The following is a 22,454-nucleotide window of genomic DNA, read 5'->3' as shown; positions in this document are numbered from 1 at the left end:
TTTCTTAGTAATCGTCATAATTTTGCATTTTGGTAAGTTTAAACTCAGCTTCCAGGTGGTGGTCCATCTGAAGAGTGTACCAAGGTCATTTTGAAGGGAAACAGTATCATTAGGGCCATTGATAGTATTAAAGAGTTTAAGATCATCCGCAAAAAGTAAGCAAGAAGAAGAAAGATTAGAAGGGAGATCATTGATAAAGATATTAAATAAAAGGGGACCAAGGATCGAGCCCTGGGGGACCCCAGACAAGACAGTGAGCCAATCAGAAGCTTGACCTTGAAACATAACGCGTTGCTTCCTGAAATCAAGGTAACTAACAAATAATTTAAGGATAGGGCCAGAAATACCAAATTTGGAAAGTTTATGGACAAGAAGTTGATGGGAGACGAGGTCAAAGGCTTTCGAAAAATCAGTGTAAATAACATCAAGTTGAGATTTGCTTTCGATAGCAGAGTAGGCAAAAGGTAACAGAGAGGTAAGATTAGTGAGACAAGATCTTTTGGGGAAGAAACCATGTTGGAAGGGGCTAAGAACAGGAGAAACGTGCGTGAAGACATGACGATAAATTAAGCGTTCGAAAGTTTTGGAAAGAGCAGAAAGTAAAGAAATGGGGCGGTAATTACAAACTAAAGATTTAGAACCCCCCTTGTGAATGGGAATAATATCAGCCCTTTTCCAAAGAGAGGGAAAATTACCATCGAATAAGGATCGAGAAAAAAAATGACTTAAAGGGTAAGATAAAGGGTTAGCACCAAGCTTGAGAATGTTGTTAGGTATGAGATCATTATCCGGGGCTTTACGAGTATCAATAGAATTAAGAAGTTCAGCGACTTCAGTTCTGACAATGGGGATAGAACAGAGTTTACCAATGGGGTAGTCAGGAAGAGGGGGAAGATCGACAGATGAACCAGTACCACCAGTTTTAAAAATAGAGTGGAAATATTTATTAAACATTTCAGCCTTTTCATAAGGCGAATACACTGAAGAACCTCCATGATTCAATGCTGAAGGCTGCGAGTCATTTGATTTATAAGACTTTTTCATCCAAGACCAACATTTTTTTTTGTTATTTTTCATTTCATTAGCAAGTGACTGTAAGTATGAATAATACTTACTTCGACAAAGTTTTTTGAAATTGGTCCGGGCTACTTTGAATAGTGAAATATAGAAGTCAGAAGGATGCTTCTTCTTTTGTTTAAAGGATTGTTCTTTAGCCTTAAGACTAGCAAGTAGTTCAGCATCGAACCATGGAGGTAGCTTCCTGCGTGGTTTATACATTGGAACAAGATCACGAATGGTAGCTAAAACTAAATCATAAAAAAGGTCAACAGAATCATCAACATTATTGCACAAGTCTAAAAGGTTCCAGGGAACACGATTAAGAGTTTCAATTAAGTCAGCATGATCTAATTTCTTAAAATTATAAAAATATCGAGAATTCTTAACATTTTGTGCAGAAATACCAGAATAAAACGAATAAGAACAAGTTAAAGACGAATGATCAGAATTAAAAATATCATTACAGCAGTATACACTATTTGAAATATCCTTATTACAGAGTATCAAGTCTAAAATATTACCATTACAAGTAGGTTCTTTATTACATTGATAAAAAGAAAAAGGATTAAAAATAGAGTCCAAGAAAATCGGTTCATTATTGTTTGACGAGGCAGGAAATCGAGTCCATAAAATATTAGTAAAGTTAAAATCACCGAACACAAGAAAATCAGCATCAGGTTTTTGGCTAGATATCTGTTCGATTGCCGAGCTCATAAGTTCGGTGTAGCGAGAGTCCTTGTCAGGTGGACGGTAGATAACGCCAACAATTAGTTTCTTTCTTCGAGAGGCTTGAATTTCCACAAAAATTGCTTCTAAGTTGTGACAGTTCACGATGTCAAGTCTCTTGGATTGAAAATTATCAGACACAAGGAGCAAGACACCACCTCCTCTTCTTCCATCGTCTCGGTCCCTTCTATGTAAATGAAATCCAGGAACTGCCAGTTCGGCATCTAGTATAGTGTCATTTAACCAGGTTTCGCATAAGCCCACTATTTGGAATTTGTTAGCTAATAGATGACTAACAAGTTCAGTTTTGTAACAGGTTACCTTATTCTTTAGGCTGCGAACATTCTGGTAGTACACGTTGAGATGATGTTCCGATTGATCAAACGAATTAGTTGGTCCTGGATTAGGCTCCACATCGCCGCTTAACAACAGCATAGTAAATGTTGCCACAGAATTGTCGTAGTATAAACGGGGAGAACTGTATTTATTCCGCCTGGGTAACACGAACGTTGATCCACCGTGGTTGGAACGACTGGTTGAAATAATATAAAGATCAGCCCAGCCGGCAGTTACCGACACATCATGGTCTCGCGAATAAAAGACCACATCGCATTGATCAAAACACGAACGCACAAACTGATCACCACCGGAATGAATTTGATGATCACAACTCCGAATATGCTCAGTAATATTGCACATGATGAAAATAAAGAACAAACCCAGACGCAACACAATAGAATGCGTGGTATGCATGGTATGTTTCGTGGTAGCTGGCGTAGCCATTGAGTAGTCGTTTTTCCAAAAACGAATAAAAGTCAGTGTCGTAGGCCTACCACAGGCTTGTAAATAACAGCAATGCAGGAATATTAAAAGCTAGGGTCCAACATCAAGTGCTTAGTTCCAATTCTGTGTCGATATGCCTGGGTCTAGGTGTGACTAGCATAAACAGGTGGATCAAGGCAGGTCGAAACCGCCTAGCACGTAGGAACTGTCCAGTCAATGTGAGTTAGTGAGTACTTGATACGTTTGGCCTAGCATGAATCGAGACGTACGTAACTGGGCGACACACTATTACACCGTTGGGAACTTTTGCCACACCAGACGCGCGTTTCGATCATGTCCACATCGACCTTGTTGGTCCGCTTCCACCGTCTGATGGCAACAGCTACCTATTGACATGCATTGACCGTTTTACGAGATGGGCAGAAGCCATACCGATTCCCGATATTTCGGCAGCAACCGTCGCTAAAGCTTTCGTTTGTAAATGGGTGTCCATGTTTGGGGCACCATCGACCATTACTACCGATCGTGGCAGCCAGTTTGAATCATCGCTGTTTAATGCGCTAGTGAACTTACTGGGTACGAAACGCATACACACTACATCATACCACCCAATAGCAAATGGATTAGTAGAAAGGTTCCATCGCCAACTCAAATGTTCGCTTAAAGCCCTCGACGATCCTCAGCTATGGTCAGATGCTTTACCGCTAGTACTTCTTGGTCTTCGAACGGTGGTCAAGGAAGACTTGGGGCTATCGTCAGCAGAATTAGTTTTCGGCACCACGTTACGTTTGCCAGGGCAGTTTGTTACGCCTTCTCCCACTAATGCTGATTTGGACCCTAGTAACTATATTCATCGACTGCAGCGCATTATGCAAAACATACGTCCAACACCGACGTAACACAATTCTCGTAAGGTAGACGCACATACAGATTTAGCTAAGTGTACACACGTTTTCATTCGCTGTGATAAAGTCCGCAAGCCTCTACAGTGCCCTTACAATGGCCAGTTTAAAGTTGTTAGCAGGAGCGACAAATTTTTCGTTGTACAACTCGCAGGAAAACAGGACACAGTAAGTCTCGATAGACTGAAACCGGCTTACTTAGATACGGATCAAACTAATTCTACGGACCTAGTCAGGCAGCAACATCATACGACAGAGACGCACATTGCAATCGCACCGTCGCCACCCCGCCAAACTCGCTCCGGACGACACGTACATTGGCCCAAAAATTCAATGAGCATGACTGTACCTGAATACTTTTTACTAACTTTATGAACTTATTTTTTTTCTATCGCTCTCACCTAGCGGCAAAGAGCTAGGGGGAGCTATGTAGGAACTTCACACACATATTTGCGTGTGTGCGCTCAACGCGTAAAGTTATGCAAATTGCTGTTGTAAATATATAGCGAACGCGCAACGAGCGATCTCTCTCTCTGCGTCAAGTTTTCAACGAGAAGACATAGACATTTTTTATGAGCAAACCATTGCGAGTTTTAATACAAGTTTTACGATAATAATTAGTTGTCCTAATTATTAGCACTATTACATTTTGATATTTAGCGTTTTAACTTTACATATTTTACTACGTGTTACTGTATGTTATCGTCTTTCAATTATTGTACCGTTGTATTATATTATTGTCCTGAACTAGCCTAGCCTAACCTTACACTGCGCACGTACGTACGCGCTTCGTGTGGATATGTGGTTTCTACACTCCCAGGGAAAATTTTCATTTAAAAATTTTGTTTAGCAATATTGCTAATCAAACTGATTTTTAAGTCGAGAAACATAGTTTTGTATTGTATTTTTTGCTACACAATTTCCAAAATGTGTAGCAATAAGGTTGTTTTGTATAGCTTTTTGCTACGCTACACTGGCGAAAATGTTCCCTGCACTCCGTATAGTTTATTTACTTCGAGCCTAGGATACTTCCAGCTTTTTGGACATCGTTTGACTGCTACAATACTCCATTACCGTATTCTAAATAGGGTAAGTAAAGACCGAATTACTTATTCCCTAAAAGGTGTCCTAGAACCCCCTAGCTAGGCAATGCCCTTAGGTTAACACAGATTCACACTGTGTGTGATGATTGTGTGGTACATCAGATTTCTTATTTAACTTTGTAAGTAGGCTATAACTACAAACCTGAACACAAAAAGGTTTGAAGATTGGTAAACAAATAATCATTTTATTAATATTTGTAGATATTTTAGGCAATGTACAATAGTAAATAATTTGAGTAAAACTAAGCTACTTGATACTCTAGGCCTAGTCACGGAATGTGCTAGATAGGCCTGGCAATGCATTTCAGGTCCCTGTGTTAATTTCTAGGCCCGTAGAGGAGGCAGTACTAGTAGAAAAACGTATCTAAAATGTTTTCCCCAAACTGGATTTTTGTCGATTTTGGATATGTTGTTCTCCATAAAATTGCGCTTCTAATGATGTAAAAATTTGCTTTGTACCATTTTTTCCGGGTAGGGCCTATATTTTTGGTTCAACTACCAGAATCTAACAAATTCTATAGTGAACTTCAATTATCATAAGAAACATACATTTTTATCAAGCGACTATTAGATATAACTTATATACTCACAATGTCCACTGCCAAAGGCTGCTTAGACTAGCATCATAGGAGACGACGAATTCCATGCACGTTCAGCTGTGAGCCTTGTCAGGAGTTTCAATACGCCATACTGCGCTCACCCCAGTCCGTCGGTTTATAACTGAACTACAGTAATATGAGCACCCGGGTATGAGCATCATGGTTCTACCAATTCTTATAAAAGGTCAGGCTTATACAGTTAGAGGTGCGACCAATGCACACTGCGCCCCACGATAAATAAGCTCTAAACAATCACTCCTAGATGTCCCACGCACAATTGGCTGTGGGAATTTATGACTCAACGCAATGATGTCGAGAGATTGAGTGCCACTCTTCGCAAACCACGCTAACGACGCTTCGCCTCAGCGCGCGGGCAAGCGATATGCAAATTTTGCCGCCGCAACAATACCTTGAAATATTTAAGGTCCTCCTATACCTACCACTCTAGAGAGGGCGCTATACTAGACTATAGTTTTCAAATGTGACAATGATGCTCAGCTAGATACCTCTGACAGTCCAGATGATGACCATGTCAAAATAATTATCAAAATCGACTTATTTTTCACATTTTTAACCATTTAAAGACGAAAAAAATATCCGTGTTCCATAAACATTTTTAGAATTGAGGTTGTTTTCATATAAAATTAAACTGTATAATCATTTGGGATACATAAAAAAACAATTTTTCTATCTGAGACTGAGAGTGGCACTAATTTCTACGTGTACAATATCTGAAATTTGTATTTGTAACTTTCTATAACCCTCCCGGTGAAACCCATAGCCAGGCGTTTTTTTTCATGGTTTGGGCGAACCTTCTTTTTACAACGAACCTCATTAATCTACAGCCACATGAATCTATTAGTGCAAATTTTGCAACCAAACAGTGATTTTTAATATGTACCTATTGAGCTGTTTATCTAATTATAGGTTCATACCAAGTTCATGCAACCCAAGTCTTGTCATCGTCCATTATATAAGGGGGTCAACCATTATGACTACAACTAATTTCCACAATTATTGATTACATCTTTTAACCGAAGAAATTAACATGACATAAACTAGTATAGTATCATTTAGGTATATTTATTCATAAAAAGACATCAAAATACAACGGCAGCCAAAAGGCTGAAAAGTAGTATTTTACAAAATTTGATAAAAATATATAAATACATTATGTATAAAAGGTAAAACTAGTTAAAAAAAAAAAAAAAAAAAAAAAAAAATAATAATAATAATAATTTCCCACATTAAAATTGGTCCACCTGTAAGTTAAAATAGTGCCAGCCTATTCAATATTCATCATTAATGAGTCGGACTAAAAAAGGGACTGGTGAAGATCTAAATCTTTCTGTACGACCAAACGGGATTTTGAGTAGAGGCTTACTCGCAGACCTCAGGGTTCTGCTAATGTCACGAACAGGTGGAAGAATGCTTCTAAATGTATCGGACTTTATTATTCCTTTACCAAATTTCAGTAAGAGTTGGACTCTTCTGTTAACTAGCGATGGAAGGTCTGACAATTTAAGAGCAGACTCGTAGGATACATAGTTCATGCCATAAATGATTCGTAGAGCTCTTTTTTGAACTCTTTCTATTGACTTAGTTTGGTCTTTCGTAATTGAACTGTGCCACACAGGGCATGCATATTCAACTAAAGGACGTATATAGCAAGTATATACTTGTAGTAAATCTTTAGAAGGCGCCTTGGCTTTCTTAAGTATAATTAAAGTGTACAAACGTCGACATGCTTTAGCAACGATATCATGAATATGCATCTCCCATTTAAGGTTATCCTGCAAGGTGACACCAAGCAGTTTAATGTGATTTACACATTTAAGATCATGGCCATTTAGATTGAAACTGGGAGGAGGACAGTCAGACTTTAGGAAGGAAATACGCATCACATTGCACTTGGATGGCTTGGGGAGGACTCTATTTATCAAACACCAATCATCAAGTTGATTTAAAGTGTCCTGCAACAATTGGCTATCACTACTTCTAACTACTTCACTAAGAGTGAGGTCGTCCACATATTTCTACCGCCTGTCAGTTCCCTCAGCAACATCATTGACTAATACCAAAAAGAGAAGGGGACCCAACTTCGTGCCCTGGGGCACCCCACAAGTAATATTAGAATTTGAAGACGTGGCTCCCTTAACTTTGGTATTGCATGTGCGATTTAAGAGGAAACTACAAACGGTAGGAAGAATGGACGGCCTCACTCCTATGGATATTAATTTATTTATGACAACATTATGATCCACACGATCGAAAGCCTTCGTAAAGTCTACAGCACATAAGTTTAAATATTTGCTACCCCCCTCCAGGTCAGATACAACAGAATTTATCAAGTCTACGAGGTAGTGTGAAGTTGACGAGCCTCTACGACAACCAAATTGCTTACTATCTAAAGAATCTTTTATATCATTAGTTACCCACTCCGCTAAAAAGCTTTCAAATATCCGAGAAAAAATGGGTGTTAGGGATATAGGCCGAAGGTCATTACAATTATTAGCATCTGGAACCTTAGGAACTGGTATTATAGTAGCCTTTTTCCATTGTTCAGGAAAATTACCTTCATTTAAAGAAGAATTAAAAATGTCCGCTAATGGATAAGAGAGTTCAAATGAGAATTCCTTAATTAATCTGATCGGTAGATCTTCTGGGTGTCCTGCTTTTTGTATGTTTAACTTATCGATTGCAGATTTCACTTGTCCTGGGTAGATAACGGGTGGGGGTTCCGATGCTGGTAAGTAACTTGGTAGTTTTGTAATGTCAAGTGCTGAAAGTTCACTACAAATCGTGGCAAAATGTTGGTTAATTACTTCAACAGCCGCTTGCGTTGATAGACCAGGGATGTTAAACGTGTCCTTTTTCTTTAGATTGCAGAGATTCACAATTCCTTTGTGCCATCTAGCAGGACTATTGCTTTTTAGACACTTTAATGAGGTCGCGTAAAACTTCTCCTTCGCGTGCGTAATTGCTCTTTGTATGGAGTTACGTATCCTTCGCCATTGTTGGGTATGGTTACTAGAAAAGGCCAACTGTCGTTCTACAATCAATCTCTTGATTCTCGGCGTCATCCACGGCTTATCGGTTTTCTTATGGCAAATCGATTTCACGGGGAAAAAATCTGCAAATTTCCCATTAAGCACAGTAAGAAATTCATTTGTTTTAACACTTGTTGATTCGCTATCAAGAACATGGCACCAGTCATGGGCAGTGATCCACGATCCAAATGATCTAACCGACGAGTTACGATACGGTTGGATAGTACAAGTGGTGTAGTTAGAGGTAGGTATAACATGGATTGGTTTCAATAGTATACAACAATGGTCGCTACGTCCTAAGGGGGGCCAACTTAGTGGCTTTACTGTATCTCTCCGGTCGATTCATGAACACTTTATCAAGTATGTTATTTTTCCTATGGTTAGGAAAATCAATCATTTGTTCCATACCTAATTCAGATTGCATATAGGTAGTGTTTAGATGGTTGAAGTCACCAAGTATTATGATATTTGCCAATCTATCCATTCCATAAATACTATCAATTACATTTCCAACATGCTCTAAAAGTTGGTTGGGGTAGTTGGCAGACGGCGGGTAGTAAATAGCTCCGATATATATAGAACGCGTTTTGCTGTTCTGTGTAGAGCGATAGCTAATTTTTGACCATAGGCATTCGAATTTGCAATCAGTGTGCGTAACAATCGGATGGATTTCCAGGTGGTCCGCTGCAAAGCATGCTACGCCACCGCCGATTTTATCAGTTCTGTTTTTAAAAACGCCTTTATAATCGCAAAAGTTAACAATACCTTGTGTTTCCTCTGTTAGCCATGTCTCAGTGACTATCGCTACATCTACATTATGTTTATGTATGAACATTTCCAGACTTTAATAATAATAATAATAATAATAATAACAGGATTTTTATAGCGCACATACCACTCAAGAGTGCTCAAGGCGCATTCAAAAAAATAAAAACAAATCATACAAATGCCTGACAAATAAAATGCAATTTCTTTGGAGGGTCCCCATCCGTTCTCGTTCTGTCGCGGTCCCGGACCCCTACCTAGGTGACCAAACAAAGGAGCAGGATACACATTTTCCTTGCCACAGACGACCGGGTGCTCAGAGACAACAACCAAAACAGAGGCACCCCAACGATAATGCTAGTCAGGAAAAAGTATACTAAAAAATTCTAGAACTTTAAGAAACCTCATGATTTCCATATGCCTTAATGAATAAATGTGTTTTTAATAATTTTTTAAAAGTATCAACAGTTTTGCAAAATCTAATAGAGCTCGGTAGAGCATTCCATAGACGAGGAGCAGTAACGGTGAAAGCTCTGTCTCCCCATGAGTGGTGAGACTTAGGTTGATGTAGAAGCAGCGTATCACTAGAACGCAGATTCCGTCTGGGAACATACAGCCTAAGCATGTCAGAAATATATTCAGGAGCCATGCCATTAATAGACTTAAAAACATAGAGTAATATTTTAAAAACAATGCGGTACCTAACAGGAAGCCAATGCAAAGTTTCCAAGGTATTTGATATGTGTGCATATCTTGGTAGTTTTTTAACAACTCGTGCCGCTGTATTTTGAATCCGCTGAAGCCTGTGGAGTTACACATATCGAGACGCGAACTAACAAATGCATGTACAAGTTGCTCAGCAGCTGCACGATTTAAGTATTTTCTAATGCCTCGAATATTTCTTAAATGATATGACGATGCAGACGTAATTTTTTAAATATGAGCCGTCATTGTCATATTAGAATCCAGAATTACACCAAGATTTCTAACTTGTGTAGTATTTTTAGTACAAAAGTTACCAATGGAAACCCTCCTAGATGGAATTTTCTCTAATTGTTGTTGCGAACCAAATAGAATGTACTCAGTCTTATCATCATTAAGTTTTAAAAAGTTTTTGGCCATCATCCAGACACGAATTTCAGAGATACATTTTTCAATTGATAATTCACTCTGTGTCATGGTAGGTTTAAACTATATATCTGAGTGTCATCAGCGTAAACATGATAGCTAAGATCTTAGCTATCATGTTTACGCTGATGACACTCAGATATATAGTTTAAACCTACCATGACACAGAGTGAATTATCAATTGAAAAATGTATCTCTGAAATTCGAGATTATATTTCTTAATGATATCACGAATAGAATATACATAAATTGTAAACAATTGTGGACCTAACACAGATCCTTGCGGAACAGAGACATTAAAAGCGGTAGGTTGAGAGATTACCTCTCTAATACAAATGTGTTGAGGTCTGTATGCCAAGTATGATTGACACCATCTTAGTGCACAACCCTCAACACAATAGAAGCATGCAACCTCTCAATCAGAATACTATGATCTACCGTATCAAACGCAGCACTCAAATCAAGTAAAATTAAAGCAGTTACTTTTCCAACATCCATCCCACGAAGTATATCATTGCTAACGCGCAGCAGTGCAGTTTCAGTACTGTGATGTGCTTTATACGTTGATTGAAACGGATCAAGTAAAGAATTATCCTTTACATGTGATAGTATACGTTTAGATACCACTTTTTCAATTACTTTTCCAAGAAAACACAGATTTGATACTGGTCTGTAATTGGATAGCTTTTCAGGATCAAGACCCGATTTCTTTAATTGAGGACGTATGTGCGAGATTTTACAAATATCTGGGAAAACCCCAGTTTCCAAAGACAGATTAACGACACGTGTAATTAGTGGAACAAAAACAACAGCATTTCTCTTAATTAACAGAGTAGGAACTGGATCAAGACTGCAAGATTTAGCAGGCGAGTTTTTGACAATTTCAGAAATTTCTTTTTCACTTGCAGGTTCAAATTTACAAAGGGAGGGACAATTATAATTTTCACAGCATACGTCGTTGTTAAAGTAATGAGACAAACTTCCAGCACTATCTTTAACAAGAAGTTTACGAATATTAACAATTTTATTTTTTAAAAATACGGAAAATCTTTCTGCAAGCAACTCATCTGAGTGAGAAAATGGAAGCACCGACGATTTAGAACGGTGTAAAAGATTGTTTACAACTTTAAACAGCTTCTTCTGATCACCTGAGCAATATTTCTGTCTATCTAAGGTATTTTTTGATTTCATCCATTTTCTCTCAAATACGCGACGGAGTTTTCTCGCAGATCTAATTTCCTCAGTATACCACGGTTTTGAAGAATTTAGTTTGATACATTTTGTTTTTAAAGGTGCGTGTTTATCCATAACTTCTCTTAAAGAACAGTATATATCTTTCAATATTTTCTTGCAAAGTACCATCATGCATATCAGACAACCGAGCTTGTATGTCATTTGAAAATATTGTTGTATCAATACTGTTTATATTTCGGATTTTAATTTTAGATTTAGGAAGAGGTGGTTTCTTGAAGTCGAGACTACAAAGTATAGAAAAATGATCAGAGATACCCGGTTTTACGGTGATCCCCGAGATCAGAGAAACATCTCTAGTAATAATGAGATCAAGACAATGACCACCATCATGCGTAGGTTCATTTACATGCTGTATAAGATTGAAAGACTGCAATAGACGATTAAATTTATTTGCAGCGATATTCTCATTTTTATCAATGTGGATATTAAAATAGCCACAAAAAATTACTTCTGATGGAATAATGAGATAATCAAAAATCATATTTTCAAATTCATTTAGAAAGTCGGTGACAGACAAACTCGGTGGTCTATAGATGCATACAATATAAATTGTTTTTTAACTTAATGTAAACTGTAAATGTATTGATTGAAATGAAGAATAAACATTAACATAACTTTTCATATCAACACTTAGACTAGATTTAAATAAAATTCCAACCCCTCCACCGATTTTATCCAATCTAGGAACATGTTTAAAACAATATCCTAGTGGAGTTATGTTTCCAATGGAGAGGTTGTCATCAGGTCGAAGCCATGTTTCAGACACAGACACGATATCAATGTCATTACTGACAACAAAGTCTGTGAATTCATCACTTTTGTTACGCAATGAACGAGCATTTAGCAAACAAAATATAAGTGATGAATTTGCAGAATTTGAATTTAATTTTTGTGGGTAGGTTTTCGTGAATTGAGCAGCTCTCGTACAAGTTCCAGGTACTTGAACCACTCTTTTCTTTCTTTGTAATAATTACCATCTATGCATTAAACAGGTCACAGAAAGATAAACATAACCATTACCCGAGTGATAAATGGTAGATCCCAGCTCGCTAGCATTCAAACATAGGTATCTTAATTTGGTTATTGTGAATATAAAACACGACATATAGAACTAAACAACACCTAATAATTGTTCCTTATATATCAAACATTAGAATGATATAAAAATTCAAATGCTATTTACAATTATATAATGAAAAATTAACTCCAAACTTAGCTACAATCCAACGGTCTGTCAAGTGAACACAGGCAAACCCTATTTGAATTGTGCCGCGTTTTTGAGAATTTTTTATATTTTTTTCAAAATAGATTTTGTTATTTGACACAGTCTGTTTTAAGCCAATGCTCATAAGAAAAGTATGTAAGGAATCTGAAGATTCAGCTTTCTTTTAAGAAATTATCCAAAATGATTGATGACATACAAGTGATCTTAAATTGCAAATAAAACACTGTGGTGAAAATAGCTAAAAAATTGAACTCACACTGTCAGCGGGCAATGGATGGTGAGTTTTAAAACGTAAAATGACACATACTTTTTGTAACTTTACAATTTCAAACATATATCATAATGTTCAGTATTATCTACAGTTTATTTTGAGCTACTATCCAAAAGAATCCGATTTATAATAGCCGAGATATAGGTGGGAACATGAAAATCAAGTATTTTGTAGAATATCACGATGCGAAATAAGTGGTATTCATGTCGCAGTGGAGTGTGTTGAGGTAATTTAGCTATTTCGTTGCTCAAGAGATTCATATAAGTTTTATACCTCCTTGGGCGACAGTCCGACGCACTCTCAGTCTCAGTTCGCACGTGTCTATCAAAATAGAAACGGAAAACTGTCATTTAAATAAAATAAATTCAATTTGCACTATCAGGAGAGTCTTTTATAGCGATATTTTTGCTTTTTGACAATCCGTGACAATCCGCCAGGATAGTGTCCTACGTTTTTCTCTGCTTGTTTTTGTTCTATGTAATTTATGCTTTTTGTATTATTGTTTTATTTTTCTGGATAATAAATGAATATGAATATAATAATCAATATGAAAACGATGTCGCTTACGGTATCGGAAGTACCTTCATCAAGGGACTTCCTTGACGTTCGCATTGAACGCAACAAATGCTAGGGGTGTCCTTTAACAAATTCACTAACGATGGTCCAGAATTGACCACGATACGGACATTATTATTATTACTACGAATTTGAACATTTTTAAATTTGTGTTCTTCTTTGAAAAGTAGACGTCATTGTAATTTGAAAGAATGGTGAAAAAATTTGTGGGTTCACAATTACACTCCAAGAGAATGTCAATCGACATAAAGACATCTGAAAACATCGATTAAAAACCCATTTTTACACAGAGGCATTTCCTGCTTAACTTTGTCAAGCGCCTTTGAACATTATTATGGATACTGGCGCTATATAAATCTGATTGATTGATTGATTAATTTATATAAGATAGAAACAAACATATACAATTAAGTTGTAGCACAACACATGCTCAATAAAGTTTTCAGAGTTAACAAAAATAGAGGGCGCCATAAACTTTCTAACAAAGTTATCGCGTAGTTGGCCTATAATAATAGTACAACTACAAGAGTGGCGCCTTTTCTGTTTCAAAGCCTCACCACCTCGATCTTGGCCGACTCTGTCTAAAAACAAGAATAAAAAATTAGAAGTAGGCATAGCCAACAACATTGGCCTAGTAGGCCTAGGTGGTAGGTAAGCCTACTGAACCGAGTGTAGGCCCTAAGCTAGGCTATACGTAGGCCTAGGCCTAGCCTAGACACGGGCCAGGCTAGGCTAGGTTAGGCCTAGCCTAGGCCTAGCCTAGTAGTAGCTAGTATAGGCTAGGCATAGGCCTAGCCTAGGCCTAGGTAGGCCTAGCCTAGGCCCTAGTTAGTTAGGCCCTCTACTACTCAGGCTAGACCTTGTTAGTAGCTAAAGTAAAAGGCCTTTAGGCCTAGCCTAGGCGAAACCCGTCATATAGACATATAGGCACTAAAAAAATTAGCTCTCTCTCTAGCCTAAAAATAAGGCCTACAGTAGTACTAGTAGTAGGCTAGGCTAGTAGAGTAGGTAGCATTATTAATATAGGTAGGCCCTTCCTTCTTGTCTACTTATAATTTATACTACCTAGGCCTAGCTAGGCTATCCGAACTAGGATAGGCCTATAGGCCTAGGCTATATAGCTTACTACAAGACAAGAGCCCAGCAGAGTGGCCTAGCTAGCTAGGGCCTACTACTAAAACTGGGCTTAGTAGTATCCTAGTAGTAGGGATACCGAGAGCATTACTATGCACGCAATAATGTTTTAATGTCATCCATTGGCGCTGTGTTTTTCTACATTGGTAAACATTTTTTTTAGATCATTATTCTGAAAATCAATTAATTATGAAAATATTCTTTTGAGTAAATATTTATTTCACTCAACCAAAAATGTGAATAATGTGGTTTAGAAAAAGATCATTATCGTCTAGGTTAGCGTGTATAGCTGTTGTTTACGAAACCCTCGAACGGCTCAATAACCTGGATTTGGATCATTTTACTGCAATAAAGCAGGAAAACTGCATCACACTAGAGTTTATGACCTGACCTTTAGTTGTTGATATGACTGGGTTGATTGTGGGTTGTGGTGATTTCATTGTCCATTATCCGAAGTGTTTTTTAAGTCCACTTTTAAATTGAGACATTTTAACAGATTGTTGTGCAGATTCAATAAGTCCAATGTTGTGTGGTAATCCCGGTGGTAATTCATTCCAATGTTTCACTGTCCATGGGAAAAAACTATATTCAAGTCTTTTTTTGTGGATTTTTACTTTTATGTTAAACCAAGACAACGAAAAGGAATAAAATTACCTTCGTGACGTTTCGCTGACAATCTGTCAGCTGCTTCAGACTAATGCCTGGGTTGGAATGGTCTGGTTTTTTGTAAGTGACGCTGAACAGCGCCACCAGCCGTCTGGTTGGTATTGACGGTAGAGCGTCTCCGCTGGCCCCCTCCTGCTTCAACTTTTTCCAGCAAACTATCATATGTATGTGGGAGGTCATACCCACCAATGTCTCTGTTGATATTATGTGGTCTTTTTCTTATGCAGATAGATTCTTTTATCTTTCTTTTGTCTGTCTGTGCTTCTTTTTCAATAACTCTCGCATTCCAATTTGGAATATGGTCATTCCCTATAGCGTGGTCAGTTATGGCTGACTTATGTAAAACCTTGGACGAAGAATTTCTATTAGCGGAGACGCTCTACCGTCAATACCAACCAGACGGCTGGTGGCGCTGTTCAGCGTCACTTACAAAAAACCAGACCATTCCAACCCAGGCATTAGTCTGAAGCAGCTGACAGATTGTCAGCGAAACGTCACGAAGGTAATTTTATTCCTTTTCGTTGTCTTGGTTTAACATTAAAGTAAAAATCCACAAAAATATTATTTGGAACCAGATGAATTTATTCAATATATTCAAGTCGTTCTTATACCATTTTCAAACTTATTTTTGTAGTTGAGCCTCTTATGACCTCAAAATGTTTTTTATTCCTACACCAGGATAATATAGTTCCACATACCATATGCTTGTTACTAAGAAATATTAATTAATAATAAGTGCTAAAAAAACAGTTTATCCTGATATGAGGCCTTTATAATTTGAATATATTTCATATATAACATGAATAATATCCGTTTTTTAAATAATTTTTGGAAAATTCCAATGGGCTCAACTACAAAAACACCATTTTGTGGTATGATGTCATCGTAAGCCAATCAAACCTTCGACCGCTTCGCAGGGTTGAATGATTTTGGATTCTCACCCTTTGATTGGTTGACGCGAATTAACACAAAGCGGAAGAATTTTCTTGTGACGTGTGCCGTGAAGTCACATCTCTCAGGACTAATGTATTGAAATTCTTCGAATGAGGTTAAATAAACACTCTAAACAAGTAGTAGGCCTATCATATTTTATTGAATTTTAAAATGATGATAAAATACTGTATATTACTAAAAACCATAATTTTATTCTTGAAAAATGGCGTAGGGCGCAACTTGTTTACGTCGTTTGTGTGGCTAAAAACAATCATTTTTGGCAATGTTTGAAACCCTATATTTTGAAAACTACTGTACAAGTCAGATTTTCATAATTCTTTTTTTTATTATAATATTGATACAAAATACTAACAGGCAATGTATAATTTTTTTTAAATATTAACTTTTAATTTTACATCGTTATCCCTAGTACTATAGGCCTTTGGTCAAAAGCCATAGGTGTAGATATAGTCGTGAGATTGTATCTAGGCATAGATGCAGCCAGTTTGTTTTATTATCACCCCCAAATTCAAATAATATTATCATTTACAGTTATCTTTTTAATATAACAATGTCTACACAGTATTTATTGTCAGTCTTGTTAACGGACCCCTCATACCAACAAGAAAGTAGGTTAGGCTAGACCTAGCTATAATTTATTTTATAATCCACTACAATGGCTACTAAAGCCATCTTGCAGAGATGGCAATCGTCACCAACCGAGGGTAAAAAACAAAAATAACACACTGCTCATGTTTTTCATCACCATCGTTTTTTGACAGTGCTCAATGCTTATATACCGTAAATCTTCTAATTGAAACCCTGGGTTATTATTCTTTAATTGTTTTTTTTGAGTGGGTTACTATTTAGGAGGGGGGTTACTATTAGAGTAGTGGGTTACTATTACTAATCTTAAATTAGGCACCTGAAAATAGTAACCCACCCCCAACTTTTCCGATCAGCACCTCATAGCAAAATAATAGAAAAGTACGAATAAACAAATTTGTTTGAACTCAAAAACAGTCCATCCTCCCCCACTCCCGAGATCAACATACATTATCTCCTTATTTTCAAAATACGGCCGACTGCAACCTACGGCCATACTGCGTTGAAACACCGGTTCTCGTCAGATCACCGAAGTTAAGCAACGTTGGGCCCGGTTGCGTTCTGGATGGGAGACCGTCTAGAAATCGTGGCGGGTGCTGTATATACTGGAGAGTGATGGTGTAATGGTAATATCGGACTAGCATGTGATAGGCATGGGTTCGAGGTTATCTGTACCATACTAATTGCATCCTTAGGCAAGATGCTTTACTCTCATTGCCTAATCTGGTAGGCGCTGCACTGCTGGCTGCCGTGGGTCCGTGGAGGGCCTAATCCGAATTTCCTCACTGAGGACAAATAATAATACAAAATACAAAAATACAAACCTGAAATCAACAGTCCATGTTAATAAAGCTGCAGAAAAAGCTACCTCGGTGATTGAATGCACTAAGGAAACTTTTATATATTATATATGTTTCTACCATTATATAAACTGCTTGTGAGACCAAAGCCATTCAGATGAACAACCCTCAATATTAGACCAGAAATAGAACCCTGAGAGTCTCCAGACAATACATCAAGACATTCAGATGAACAACCCTCAATAGTAGACCAGAAATAGAACCCTAAGGGTCTTCAGACAATACATCAAGACATTCAGATGAACAACCCTCAATAGTAGACCAGAAATAGAACCCTAAGGGTCTCCAGACTATACATCAAGACATTCAGATGAACAACCCTCAATAGTAGACCAGAAATAGAACCCTGAGGGTCTCCAGACAACACATCAAGACATTCAGCAACCCTCAATAGTAGACCAGAAATAGAACCCTGAGGGTCTCCAGACAATACATCAAGCCATTCAGATGAACAACCCTCAATAGTAGTAGACCAGAAATAGAACCCTAAGGGTCTCCAGACTATACATCAAGCCATTCAGATGAACAACCCTCAATAGTAGACCAGAAATAGAACCCTAAGGGTCTCCAGACTATACATCAAGCCATTCAGATGAACAACCCTCAATAGTAGTAGACCAGAAATAGAACCCCTAGGGTCTCCAGACAATACATCAAGACATTCAGCAACCCTCAATAGTAGACCAGAAATAGAACCCTGAGGGTCTCCAGACAACACATCAAGACATTCAGCAACCCTCAATAGTAGACCAGAAATAGAACCCTGAGGGTCTCCAGACAATACATCAAGCCATTCAGATGAACAACCCTCAATAGTAGTAGACCAGAAATAGAACCCTAAGGGTCTCTGCAGACTATACATCAAGCCATTCAGATGAACAACCCTCAATAGATTAGTAGACCAGAAATAGAACCCTGAGGGTCTCCAGACAACACATCAAGCCATTCAGATGAACAACCCTCAATAGTAGTAGACCAGAAATAGAACCCTAAGGGTCTCCAGACTATACATCAAGCCATTCAGATGAACAACCCTCAATAGTAGACCAGAAATAGAACCCTAAGGGTCTCCAGACTATACATCAAGCCATTCAGATGAACAACCCTCAATAGTAGTAGACCAGAAATAGAACCCTAAGGGTCTTCAGACAATACATCAAGACATTCAGATGAACAACCCTCAATAGTAGACCAGAAATAGAACCCTAAGGGTCTCCAGACTATACATCAAGACATTCAGATGAACAACCCTCAATAGTAGACCAGAAATAGAACCCTAAGGGTCTCCAGACTATACATCAAGCCATTCAGATGAACAACCCTCAATAGTAGACCAGAAATAGAACCCTAAGGGTCTCCAGACTATACATCAAGCCATTCAGATGAACAACCCTCAATAGATTAGTAGACCAGAAATAGAACCCTAAGGGTCTTCAGACTATACATCAAGCCATTCAGATGAACAACCCTCAATAGATTAGTAGACCAGAAATAGAACCCTGAGGGTCTCCAGACAACACATCAAGACATTCAGCAACCAGACATTCAGCAACCCTCAATAGTAACTTTTTGTTGGCTGCCATTTAAATAATTAAAAAAAAATATTAAATATATGGCACAGCGCTTCAGGTTTTCCATAAAGAACATTCAATTTTCAACACAGGCCTAAATAATAATAACAATATTTATTTTATAAAAAACAAGGCCAACAGCCATTAAGTCGCGTGCTACAATGCATAGTGATACCGGACCGACAGACAAACAGACCGACAGACAGACGGACCGACCGACATAGTGAACTATACTGACCGAAATTACTGAACATGTTTAAAAATGTTGAAATGTTTAAAAACATTTATATTTTTTTAATTTACACGTGCGTAGCCTGTCACATTTGACATGCTCGTATAACGTAATTTCGAGTTGAAAAGTAATTCAAGAAAACAGAAATCGGGCAAAAAGTGTGCGCAATAACATTTAACGCGCAGTGCGCGCGCAAAAATCTGCGCACTCATGGCAATTTTGTAAACGCTTAAAATTGCCTGAAACGTACTCTTATTTCATCGAAAATAAATTTTGAAAATTTTAAGCGCGCGTACGCATGCGTTACATGCGCTACGCACGTAATTGTATTGCCATATGATGATTTATGCCCTGAAATTTATGAGTACCAAATTTTATTTAATTGTGATTCATGGTTGTTAAGATATGATTACAAACGTGATTTCGTTAAATCGTGCGTAGACCGCGTAATTTTTTATTGCGCACCGTGAAAACATAACCACATCGATTCCTGGCCATAAGGAATATTCTGTGAAAAATTTACTTAGCTAGATTAAACTGATATCAAGATAAGGTCATAAAGCGATAAAACGCATAGTGATACCGGACCGACAGACAGACAGACAGACCGACAGACAGACAGACAGACCGACTGACCGACTTAGTGAACTATAGAGTCGCTTCCACGCGACTAAAAACATTTGTCCAATCCTAGTCACTAGGAAATAAATTTAATAAAGATAGTTCTGTTCTATTCAATACGGCAGAGCCAAGTGAAATATTGCAAATTTAGACTCTATTGAAGCAAACCTGAAGCCACCAACTGTCATAATTTACACCCTAGGCCCCCGTAGGCCTAGCAGAGAAAACCCAAACCAAAAATTCTCTACATGGTTGCTAAAATTTTGTATTAGTTTCTTGTATTTATAAACATTTTTCTATTTTCTTTCAATAGTGTAATTTTGCATTGGAGGATACAATGTGGCCAAATCAAGTCAATTATGGATATGGACAACAACCCCAAATGTATCCTGTTTTCCCTTCTCAGAATCAGTCACAACAAGGCCATATTCAACAAATTGTACCACAGATGAAAGATAGTGATATTTTTCTAGGCAAGCCTATTGCTGTTTCACAACATTATCCTTATGTTGGCATACCACAAGTACAAATGCACACAGGTAGGTAAGTTGGGCCATGCGCAACATATTGTGTGAATATGGGCAGAATGTAATAAACAGTTTTCCTTTTTTGGATGTGGAATGACCAACATCTGAAACTACTATATAATGTGTTAAACCTTTTCAGTTTGACTCAGAAGTACACCACAGTATAATAATATAATCTCAATGGATAAAACTACTTTACTGGGTTAATGTTTTTAATGGACATGCACATACAGTACAGTACATGTATCATGTCTTTCTCCACAGATGTAGGAACAACTGTTTCTCAAATTTGTCATCCTGTTGCTGAAAATGCTAATAATTCAGCTACAATGAAGACTTCCACTAAAATGAAAGAAGAAAGAAATGTAATAAAAGAAGTCATATCTCCAAGTACAATGAGAACCACAGACAATGATACAAGAGCCGCAACAGCTGGAAAAGGAGAGCCCTTTACAATTGGAGAATTTACACCAGAACCTGAGAACACTGCCGTTGAAATGTGGGAAACTGGTAGTGGAATGAAAACCACTAAGGCAGATTCTTGGAATTGTACTACTGGAATGTGGAATTCTGCATTTGGAATGGGAACAGGTATGATTGGCATGTTGGACTCAGCTGGAATGGGAGATACAACTACTAGAATGGGAAACACTGAGATGTGGAATACGTCTACTGCAATGTGGAATACTACTACCACAGGATTCGAGGCCACCACCGGTGCAATGGGTGATATACCATCATCTTCCCTGAATTCAATTTCATCTTCTAAATCAACTAAATTCCAAACAGTTTTAACACTACAATGGTTAGTACTTATAATATACCAGTGTGATGTGAGTATAGTATCATCATAATTAATATAATGTTAGGTTTAAATTATTAAGTAGCAGTATTAGTGTAGGCCCATACCTAACTCTCACTAGAACAGCACTATTTTTAGCATCTGCAAGTCTTGCTGTGTAGAGAGTCTTAATGTAAATACATTCTTGGTTAATAGTAGATATTTTTTGAAGTAGAAATTATATGGATTGATACCTGTATTTCAATTCAACAGAACAGCATGGTCACATTCAATTTACAAATAAAATGCAAAAGATAGAACATTAGGTTAATTTTAAGATTGGATCTTCCACTGATTGTCACCAACAACATACAGCTGACCGGGGATAGTATTATGTTTAACAAACATTCACATTTTGTTCACTATTAAAAGATACAATAAAATGACATTTTTACCAGGTTAATTGAAAACTATGAGACATGTGAAGGATACAGTGTTCCTAGGTGTGTTGTTTATGACCAGTACACAGAGTTCTGTTCTTCTAATAATTTTGAACCTATTAATCCTGCAACATTTGGAAAGGTAAAACACATTCTTTGCAAAAAAAAGATAATTTTGTCTGACTATAATAAAATTACAAATCTGCAATAGAATGTGCTATAGACTAGGACAAAAATCTGAAAAGATGCTTAGAAATCAAGGTAGTGGGAGTGGAATGTTAGAGGCTGCCAACATAGCCAGATATCCTAAAATTAATTAAATATTGAAACTTTATTATAGGCTACATTTTGGAAATACGCTGAATGTTTTACAATTTTTTAAGTAGTTTACATGTACTTTACTATTTCAATCGACCATCAAAGTGACAGTTTTAAGAAAGAATTAAATCGCAAATGTTTTACTGTATTTGGTGGTATACTGTATTATTTATAGGCCTATAAAACATGAAACAAATATTTTGTTACTGAGTGGATAAAGAATATATTAAAAAATTGTTTATCTTTGTACCCATCCTCTTCCCCATCCCTCAACCCTAATATTACAAACAAAACACAAATTGGGTTTGTCTAAATGAGTTAAAA

At 37.3% G+C, this 22,454-nt stretch overlaps 2 protein-coding genes across 2 annotated transcripts in view; one reads left to right on the top strand and one right to left on the bottom strand.

Moving 5' to 3' along the window:
* Positions 1–262: 262 nt before the first annotated feature.
* LOC140049766 (uncharacterized) lies at positions 263–2,220 on the bottom strand. Its single transcript, XM_072094714.1, has 2 exons — positions 844–2,220; positions 263–298 (listed from the first exon to the last, which is right to left on the bottom strand). Exons 1-2 carry the CDS (start codon positions 2,218–2,220, stop codon positions 263–265), a joined length of 1,413 nt encoding a protein of 470 aa, XP_071950815.1.
* Positions 2,221–14,036: 11,816 nt separating this feature from the next.
* The window catches only part of LOC140048959 (uncharacterized), a 36,542-nt gene continuing 28,124 nt past the window's right edge, over positions 14,037–22,454 (top strand). The window contains exons 1-4 of the mRNA XM_072093763.1: positions 14,037–14,048; positions 20,378–20,603; positions 20,856–21,396; positions 21,831–21,954. Of these exons, the coding sequence (XP_071949864.1) occupies positions 20,402–20,603; positions 20,856–21,396; positions 21,831–21,954 (867 nt within the window). The 5' untranslated portion in view covers positions 14,037–14,048; positions 20,378–20,401. The remainder of the gene's footprint in view (positions 14,049–20,377; positions 20,604–20,855; positions 21,397–21,830; positions 21,955–22,454) is intronic.

Source organism: Antedon mediterranea, chromosome 5 (genome assembly GCF_964355755.1).
Source record: "Antedon mediterranea chromosome 5, ecAntMedi1.1, whole genome shotgun sequence".
In the NCBI taxonomy this organism is placed as follows: domain Eukaryota; kingdom Metazoa; phylum Echinodermata; class Crinoidea; order Comatulida; family Antedonidae; genus Antedon; species Antedon mediterranea.
This window is presented reverse-complemented; position numbering and strand designations above follow the sequence as displayed.

What these genes read in the sequence shown, in the direction of transcription:
- LOC140049766 (XM_072094714.1), bottom strand. Translation starts at nt 2,220, where the DNA reads ATGCTGTTGTTAAGCGGCGATGTGGAGCCTAATCCAGGACCAACTAAT. An exon ending in AACTCTGTTCTATCCCCATT is followed by an intron (nt 299 to 843) that starts GTCAGAACTGAA and finishes CCTTGATTTCAG; the next exon opens with GAAGCAACGCGTTATGTTTC.